Source organism: Ichthyophthirius multifiliis (assembly GCF_000220395.1).
Source record: "Ichthyophthirius multifiliis unplaced genomic scaffold scaff_1120509249582, whole genome shotgun sequence".
Taxonomy (NCBI): Eukaryota; Ciliophora; class Oligohymenophorea; order Hymenostomatida; genus Ichthyophthirius; species Ichthyophthirius multifiliis.
Window position 1 is genome coordinate 14,706 of NW_004087576.1, and position 10,035 is coordinate 24,740.

Sequence of the window (10,035 nt, forward strand, 5' to 3'; positions counted from 1 at the left end):
ATGAATATATTATTACAAAAATTAAATATTTTAACAAATTCAAATCAAGCAAAATCAACTTTATCTGGTGCTTTTTTGTTTAATTTAGGTTCAGGTGGTATTCTTGCTTGGAGTTCTATTAATGTATATTTTTATTCATATTTTTTCCATTATGATAAAAACTTTACAGTTTAATTCGCCTAAATGGCATTCGGAATGGCCTTTTTATTAATAGGATTAGTAGCTTTATTTGCTGTAAATATAGCCTAAAAAGTTGGTTTTGAACGCCTAATCCGAACATGTGCAATTTTATATATTTTGTGCGTCTTAGCTAGTGCAATATGTTAAAAATACATTTATTTTTTCATATTTTATAATGTATTTGCCTCTGTATCATATTGTATGACCGCTATTCCAATCTTAAATTGCGCCTGGAGCTAATTTGATAAAAAAGACTCTGGAAAAATAACTGGAATGTGTTTATTTTGCTTAAGTATATCTGCTTTATTTTCAATTTTTCTATTTACTTATTTAATAAACTCCCAAAACGGTTTAGCTGAAATTATAAAAAAGGAAGGAGAAAATGAAGTGCGTTTTTTTTCTTAAGAAATAAGCAAAAAAGTTCCTCTTGCATTAATTTAAATGGGTATTTTTTACTCTTTTTTAATAATACCAGGCTCTTTAAAAATACATAAAAGAATATAAATGCAATAATATGAATAATTCGATAGAGAAGAATAAAACAATATGCAAGAAAGTGGATAGACTAAAAGTTAAATAATTACAGGTGTTTCTTAAAATTAAGATTAAAAATAAATAAATAATGAAGATGTTAATAATAATATTATTCAGGATAATAATTAATAAAAATAGCAAAAAAGTGTCAAAGATTGTCTTTTTTCAACACCTTTTTTAGTTTTTTATACATTTAATTTCCTCGATGCTATGTATATAGGATATTTATAATTAAATTTTAAAATATACGGTTAAAATAAAATAAAAGATGATTAATTTCTAACTTTTATTCTTCTTTTTAATTAAATAATAGGAGGTCTTGCAAATTTAATTTTCGGTTATTTAATAGATAAGTTCCATTTTAAATACTGTTTTATTTTAATATAAACATGTATAGGTTTACTAACTTTTACAATGCCATTTATTTCCACATTTAAATTTTTACTCTTTTTTTGGTATATAACTATTGGATTTGTACTGAATGGATTATAAACCATTAGCGGACCAGTCCTTATGGGAATTTTCGGGGTCGATATAGGATCTAAGTTACTTTCGGTTAAGTCTACGGCCTTTTTTGGAGGAGTTATTTTTGTTTAAGTCTTGGCTTTTTTTTTAAATAAATTTTTTACGTTTGATGAGGTTCTACATATATTGGGAATTGTCATATTATTTAGTAATGTTTTGATTAAAAAAATTGGTGGTATTTAGATTTATAGATGACATTTTTTTTTATTTTATTTAATAAATTTTTTTTATATATGTTTGTTAAATAATGTTAAATTATATAATATTTTTTTTATTTGTATTTATTAAATATATTGAATTTGTATATTAAGAATATATATAATAATTTAATATATTATGTTAAAATAAACTAATTTAATTCTTATTTACTAAATAAATAAAAAATATTTATTAAGTATTTGTAAATATTATAGTTTTTATATATGTAAATAAATTATATTTATAAGATAATAAATAACTTTTTTATAAAAAATAATTATTATATTCAAATATTAATATAAATATAAAAATATTAAAATTAAAAATATAAAAATAAATATACTCTTATTTACATATAAAAATTAAATAAATAAATATGTATACAATGTAAAAATTCTTTTTTTATATTTAGGGTTACTATTTAAATCATATGTATATATAAAATTATTAATTTTTCTACAATAATATTATTTTAGTTTTATTAAAATAAAATAATATTTAATATAAAAAATACTAAATAATTAAAAAAAAAATGGAATAATAATAAAATAAATAATAATATATATCAACAAATATTTAAGAAGTAAATAATATAAAAACTAAAATAAATAAAAAATATTAATTTAAGTTAGAAACAAAAAATAATCAATAAATTGGTTCAGAAAATTAAAATATTTAAATTTCCAAATAAATTAAAGTAAAATAAATAAATATTTTGATATAAAAACAATACAAAACAGAATATCATAAAAAATAACATAAGTAAACTTTAATTTAAAACTACTTAAGATTCTAATTGTACAATAAATCGCGATCTCAGTAAAATATAAATTAAAACACTAAAAGTTAATAAAAAATAAGGTCAATTTAGTATAATTAGATTAATTAAATAAGTATAATCAAAAAATAAAGAAAGACAAAAAAAAACTTTGACGCCAGAAATAATCCAATAAATATTCAAAAGATCATATTCTAAAATCAAAACAATAACAAGACTAAATAGAATAAGTAAAAATATAAGAAATTATGGAACTTCTCCAAATTTAGTTGATGTAGCAACAAAAAATAGGCCTACTTTAAAAAAATTACTTTTTCCATTAAGTAAATGTAGTTTGTAAAATAAGAAATAAAAAAAAAGACTTCCGTTTATTCTATTAAATCCGAATTGGAGATTTTTCAAGATATGGTAACCAATTTAAGTATAATATATAAATAAATAAATAAATAAATAAATAAATAAATAAATAAATAAATATATATATATATATATATATATATATATAATATTAATAATATTACAGATAATCTTAATTTTATATTCTGTAACAATGCATCCATATATATTTTCATTTTTATAAGATGATTAAACTTTATTCATTTATTATATTCAATAAGTTTTTGATTATTTATATTGGTTAGATTTACTAATAAACATGTTTACTACATTTTACGATGACGATAATTATTTAGTTTCAAATGTAAAACTAGTTCTTTTAAATTATTTTAAAGGCTGGTTTTTGGTTGATTTTTTGTCTTGCTTTCCTTTTCATTATTTAATATATTGTATTTTAAAATTGTAAAATTATTAAGAAAATACTTTTAAAATTTTCAATGTTTCTCGATTACCACGTTTATTTAATATTTTTAAAATAACTAAATTTTGTAAAATTAACAAATATTTTAATAATAATTTAATTTTAAATTATTTATCTTTAAACACTGGATTTGTTAGATTATTTACTTTATTTTTTCAATTTTTTGTACTTATTCATTATATTACTTGTATATGGTTTTTTTAAACATTTTTTTTCGATTTTTCCGAATAAACATGGATTTATAAGAAAAAAATTGCAGAAATGTCCAATATAAATATATATTTAACTTCTATGTATTATGTATTTACGACTATAACTACACTAGGATATGGAGATATAATTTCTTATACAAAAACCGAAATAATAATTACAATAATATTAATGTTTCTCGGTGTGGGTTTCTATTCAATTTTGATAGGTATTTTAATGTCTATCTTATAATTAATGGACTTTAAAGACAATAAACTTTAAAAAAAAATACTTACAATAAACAATTTTTGTAACGAAATGAATATAGGGATTTCCTTGAAAAAAAAACTAAGGGATTATATATAATATAGTATGGATAAAAACTGTTTTTAATGGTCAAACTAGAATGATATTTATGATTAATTACCTATAGGATTAAGATATGAAATCTGTATGAATATGCACAATTAAGTTATGAAAAGTTTCCATTTATTTAATACAGCTGATGATTAGAATTTTGTGGCTAAAATAGTACCTTTTTTAATGCCTGTTAAATATGAAAAAGGAGAAATCATCTGGAGTTAAGGATAAGAGCCTATTTAGTGTTTTAATTTATTTTTAAATATAATATAATATATTATAATTATTATTTTTTATTTTAATAATTTAATCTTACATTTTTATTAGTGTTTTTAATTAAAAGTGGAAGAGTTAGTTTCTAAAAAAAAATATTTAAAGATAATTTAAATAATGATTATAATGTATTATTATTAGATTTAAATTATAATAATAATTTAAGAAAAAAAAAAAAAAAAAGAAAGAAATTTAATTTAAAACAATGATTAGTGGTTCTTATTTTGGAGAAATAGAAATCATATATCAATAAAAGCGTTAGTATACATGTATTGCAGAAACTAATTGCGAATTATTTCAACTTTCTAGTTAGTATTATATTAATTTAGTCCAATAATAATTTCCTCATATACATTAAAAAATTAAAAAAACTGCATATGATAGATATAAAAAAAACAAGTAGAATATATAAGCAGTAAGTAAAATATTAATAATAATAAATAATAATATTTATTATAAAATTTAGATAAAAAAATTAATAAAAAAAGCAAAAAATTGTAATTAAAATAATATAATATTAGGATCAAGTAATTAGTATTTGGAAAAACTTATTTCTTTAAATACTGATAATGATTCTTAAGAAACAGATAGTCCAAAAAATTAAGTATTAAATAGCAAATTATAACAAAATAAATATATTTAAACTTTAAAAGAAGATATTAAAATAAAATAATTAAGTAAAAAATAAGAGTTTAATACATAAAAAATAAAAGTAAATATATATATATATATATATAACATATATTTATCTAATTTATATAAATATTAGAATATATAATAAAACTTAGTCTAATTAAATGAAAATATATAGAATTTATTAGAATAAATAAGAAGTTTAATTAATTAACAATAATGAATTTTTTTGTTAATAAAAATAAAAAATAAATTAAATATAATATAATCTAATATAATAAATAAATTTTATGTAAAAAATAAATAAATGCAAATCGAAATAATAAAACAATGTACAAATTCAAACATTTCATGTATACTATAATCTCTATTATCTATATATTCTCTCATAGTTCTAATATATATATTGTATGTAATAAACAAGATAATCCATCATACTGGAAAGGTTTTAAGTTTTGAATAAATCCCATTAGCAACTAGCAAAATTTAATCATTAATTTAAATCATATAGAACATAATATATAAAGACAATAAATTAATAATAGCATCTTTATATTTTTAGGCTTTAACATTTGGGATTATATCTTTAAGTTGTTTTCAAATATATACATACACATTTTATAATAAATAAAAATAAAGAAAAATAATAATATTTTTAATTATAATCTCAATTTTTTTTTCGTTTATGCTTTTATTGTTGACTATTTTTGATGTTATTCTTTTAAATTGTAAATAATGGTTTTCTTTTGCGTATCTTTTTCCAATGATTTTAATGTTTTTATTTGCCTTAAATTGTTTAATTTTTGGAACACTTTCAATTTAAAAAATAAATAATTTTAAAACAGATTAATAAGACTCTATATATTCATAAAATATTGGGGTAGTCGAATAAATAAAAAAATAATTAATATATATGTAAATAGCAACTTTTTTGACTATTTTTCTATAAATTTTAATGGATTTATTAAGAAGCTTTGTATTTTAAAATTGTGTTTTTTGTATAGAAAATAAATTTGAAGGGAATAATATATAAGGGGAAATATTCTTATTTTTTTATTATTTTTTTTAAATTAGTCCTTGTTTAATTGCCCCATGTGTTTTTTATTATTTACCTTATAAAAATAAATGCGGTTAAAGCATTAATTTTAATAGTTAAATCGAAATATTAAGTGTTAGATTATTAGAAATAGATAATTTATTAGAATAAAAATAAATAGAAAATATATAAAAAAAGAAAAAAAAAAATTCTGCTTATAAATAAATTACTAAAAATAAGGAAAATATCGATACTCTTAATCGAATAAATTTATATATGAGATAATCTAAGTTTGAAATATAAGATATTTAAAAAATTATATAAGAATTTAAGGTTGAAGGACTTATTTAAGAAAATTAAAGTTTTCAAAATTTTAATTGAATATATATATTAATATATTTAATTATATATAATAATTTAAAAATTTTGGTTTTATATAAAAAAAAAAAAAATTATGTATAAAAATTATTAAAATTTTATAAATAATAATATATGTGTTATAGTAAATATTTGCGAATACAAATATAGATAAATAAATTATATTTTTATATTAATAATTTAGCATATTTTTTTATTTAATTTATAATACAGAGTTTAAATAATTAATATATTTATTAATAATAACATTTTTTTTATTATAAGTTTAATTTAAAAATAATAATAAAATATAAAATAATATTTTTACATATAAATAAAATTATTAAAAACACAATATCAATATAATATATTTATAGTAATAAAAAAATGAATAAATATGTAGACGAAAATGCAGCTTTTGAAGATACATATAAAAGTTTATTTTTTAAAAATAGATAAATTCATTTTTTTTTTTGCTGTATTTTATATTAATATTTAATATAAAGTTGTTCTAGTGGGAGATACAAATGTGGGAAAAACGCATTTATTGAAAAGGTTTAATTTATATTATTATAAATAAGAAAAAATAATATTAAATAAATGAAAATATATATTATTGTTTATTTGAAAAATACATATATAAAAAATATCCAAAAAAATAAATAATGTAAATATTTATTATATAATAAAAAAGATTTATAAAAAATAATTTAGCTTGTAGTGTGGCGCCAACAATAGGAGTTGAATTTTAAGCAAAAACAATTTAATTAAAAGATGGAAAAATAATAAAGGTATAATTTTGGGATACAGGTAAAAAAAATTAATTAAATAAAAAAGTATATATAAATATAATTAAAAATACATATTAAAAAATTATATAATAAATAAATATATACATAATAATATATATATATATATATATATATATATATATATATTTATATATTTTTATTTTTTAAAGCTGGTTAAGAAAGATATAGATCTATAACTAGTTTGTAATTTTATTATTTATAATATTTTTATTACAAATAATTTTCCATATTAAATTTAAGTCATTATAGAAAAGCATTAGGTGCATTACTTGTTTATGATATCACTAAAGAAAATACTTTTAATTCAGTTCAAAAATGGATAGATGAAATAAAAAATTAATCAAGTTCAGATATTATAATAATGTTAGTTGGAAACAAATTAGACTTAGTTTAAAATAATCCTTCTTTTCGAAAAGTTAGTAAAGAAGATGCTAAAAATATATCTTTAGAACATAAAATGTTTTTTGAGGAAACTTCAGCTCTAACATCTAATAATGTTGATTAAACTTTTGAAAAATTATTAAATGGTATTTTTTTTCTTCTATATTTTTAGTTTTTATAAATACTATATATATTATCATATTTTTATTTTATAAAGAAATATAGTTTACTAAATAATAAAAATAACAAGGAAATTTTAATATTAAAATAAAATCAAATTAAAATAAAAGTTGTATGTGTTGAATAAAATAATTAAGAATTCTTGTTTTTTTTACTTTTGTAAAAAAATGAATCTGATTTATTATTTATAATCATTAATTAATATTAAAAACGTTATATTATTATATTTTTTAATTTTTTTTTAATTAAATAAATAAAAATATAAGAAAATAATAATAATTATACTCATAAAAATAAAAATGGAAAATAAATTATATAATTTAACTATAAAAGTTTAAAATTTACAATTTTAATAGCTCGAATAATAATATGAAAACAAAGTAAAAACAAAAAATATTATTAAAATAAACAAACAAAAAGCTATGCATTTTATAATTAAAATTCCAAGACTAAATAAAAGAATCTTAAGAATTAACAATAAATACCGATAGTGAAATAAAACTAAATGAATTCTTCGAATTCTAAAACATAAAATATGACGATATAATCGAGTTTTTATTAATACAAAAATCTGATGACTAAGAATAAATAGCTAAAAGTGACTTAATTATAATAGAAACCATATAAATAGATTTAGAAAATTAAAAAAAAATAATCCTTTAATAAAATGACTAAAATATACTCGAAATAAATATTTCTTTGCTTTTAAACTCTAACCAAAAGGCCGAAGAAGCACCTGAACCTGAACACTAAAAAAATTAAAATAGACAAGAAAACTCTAAATAATCATCATAAGTAAAAAAATTAATTTTTTTTTTTTTTTTTCTTATTTAAAAAAAGAATTCATTATAAAAAAAAATAAATAATGATTAATCCTCTATTTTGCCAAAAATAAAAGCAGAATACTCTCATTTAATATAAAACTCTATTTTAGATTAATCTAAATAAATATATGGATATGGAATATCTCATTATTAGTCTGCGTCTTCCCTCCAGCATTCCATTTAATATGTTTCATTTCCAAAAGAGAAAAGATTTGCAGTAAAAACTGATTAATTAAATACAGGAAATGATTCAGTAGTTTGTCTACCATCTATATTTGATAATTCATAAAAGTAAAAAAACAAAAAAATATTATTTGGTTTAAAAAAGAAAAAAAAAAAAGAAAAGGACCTTCTATAGGTTATGGTAATAAATCTATATTACCAGACTATGTATTAAAAAACGCTAAATAAAATCCTTCTCCTGGTCAATATGATGAAGATTAAACAAAATAAAACTAAAATAAAAAAAACAAAGGGATAACATTTGGAGTAAGCCGTGAATGTTATAAAAAAGTTTACATTCCAGGACTTAAATAGGCAGATCCTGAAAATGCTAAGGATATACCAGGACCTGATTAATATTCTTAAGTAACTTTATTCGGGAAAAATAAACATACTGGTTTTTCTCTAGCAGGGAAATTCGAATTGATTGATAAAAAAAATGTGCCAGCTAGTAATACTTATAATATTAATACAAATCTGGTGTTACCTTAAAGATATGCAAAAATAGGCTTTGGATATGGAAATAGAATTGATTTTAATAAAAATTCGGCTCCAGGACCAGGATCTTATTAATTTTAATCAGCTTTTGATAAATATAAAAATGTTTAAATGAAATATTTGAAAGTTAAATAAGGGTAGTTTTAGAATAATAAAGGAAGGGGAAATAATGAATTGGGGATAAGTAAAAAAAAAGATGATATTTAATTAAATTAGGAAGCTTATGATGAAAAGAAAGATTACGGATAACAAAATAATAATAATAAAGGAAATAAAGATAGTAAAGATGTATAAGATAATAATAATGGTGAAGTTGTGAGTGGAAATAATATAGATACGAAAGATGAGAATGATGCTTTTAATAATAATGATGATGAAGAGTTGGTTTAATAATAAAGCTGATGATAATTTTTTTTAAATCTATATTAGTTATTTTTTTTTAGTTCTTATTTATAAAATTTAATGGAAAATATATTTTTTTTTTTATATTTTCTTTATTCAAAAATATTAATTAATTTACTTTTTATTTTATTAAAATAATAAAATTAATAACTATTTTCATTTTTGAAAATTATAAAAATATATAATATTACCTTATTTTATATATTTTCTTATAATTTAAATATATTTCATAAAATAATCTTTTTTAATTCATAAATTTTTAAAATAAAATTCTCTTATCTCCTTTTTAAATGTGAATAAAACAAATTTTCTTATGTAAATTTTATAATAAAAAATAGGAAATATTTTATAATAAAAAGAATGTAAAATAAAAAATTATAATAGAATTATTATAATATTTTAAGAAAATTACAATAATATTAAATTTTATAATAAGATTAATTCCTAAAAATAAATTTATCTATAAACAACTAAATGAATTGAAGGTAATTTAATTATAAATATTAACAAAAAAATAAAAAAAATATTATTTTATTTAAATTTTGTAAAAATTAAAAATTCTTTTCTAAAATATAAAATAAAAAAAATTTAAAGTCTAAAATTTTTAAATTAAATTATATAATCTTTTTTTATATTATATATATAAATCTAAAATAATATAATTTTATTAATTAAATATTAAAAAGTGAAAAATTTAATAATCTGATTATTAATAATTATTGTATAAAAATTATAATAAACCTTATTATAATATCAAAGAAACTTAATAATTTTATTTAAAAATTTAAAGTAAAAAATAAATAATTTATATAAAAAAATTATATAAATTAAAAATA

At 16.9% G+C, this 10,035-nt stretch overlaps 2 protein-coding genes across 2 annotated transcripts, besides 10 other annotated features; both read left to right on the plus strand. All coding sequences in view use genetic code 6, as the record gives it.

Moving 5' to 3' along the window:
• Positions 1 to 1,434, plus strand: IMG5_014060 (major facilitator superfamily protein, putative; the record flags this gene model as incomplete). The annotated part of the gene is made up of 2 exons (XM_004039633.1): positions 1 to 766; positions 869 to 1,434. 2 exons carry the CDS (start codon positions 1 to 3, stop codon positions 1,432 to 1,434), a joined length of 1,332 nt encoding a protein of 443 aa, XP_004039681.1.
• A 303-nt stretch (positions 1,435 to 1,737) lies between these two features.
• Positions 1,738 to 1,773: a microsatellite.
• Positions 1,774 to 1,919: 146 nt separating this feature from the next.
• Positions 1,920 to 1,998: a microsatellite.
• Positions 1,999 to 2,637: 639 nt separating this feature from the next.
• Positions 2,638 to 2,729: a microsatellite.
• Positions 2,641 to 2,692: a microsatellite.
• Positions 2,690 to 2,724: a microsatellite.
• Positions 2,730 to 3,077: 348 nt separating the features above from the next.
• Positions 3,078 to 3,127: a microsatellite.
• A 2,935-nt stretch (positions 3,128 to 6,062) lies between these two features.
• Positions 6,063 to 6,106: a microsatellite.
• Positions 6,107 to 6,267: 161 nt separating this feature from the next.
• On the plus strand, positions 6,268 to 8,726 carry IMG5_014070 (hypothetical protein; the record flags this gene model as incomplete). Its single annotated transcript, XM_004039634.1, has 8 exons — positions 6,268 to 6,316; positions 6,387 to 6,435; positions 6,575 to 6,690; positions 6,842 to 6,875; positions 6,933 to 7,219; positions 7,587 to 7,633; positions 7,674 to 8,048; positions 8,094 to 8,726. The coding sequence occupies 8 exons, from the start codon at positions 6,268 to 6,270 to the stop codon at positions 8,724 to 8,726; spliced, it is 1,590 nt and encodes a 529-aa protein (XP_004039682.1).
• Positions 6,727 to 6,791: a microsatellite.
• Positions 6,755 to 6,826: a microsatellite.
• A 1,250-nt stretch (positions 8,727 to 9,976) lies between the features above and the next one.
• Positions 9,977 to 10,016: a microsatellite.
• Positions 10,017 to 10,035: the final 19 nt, after the last annotated feature.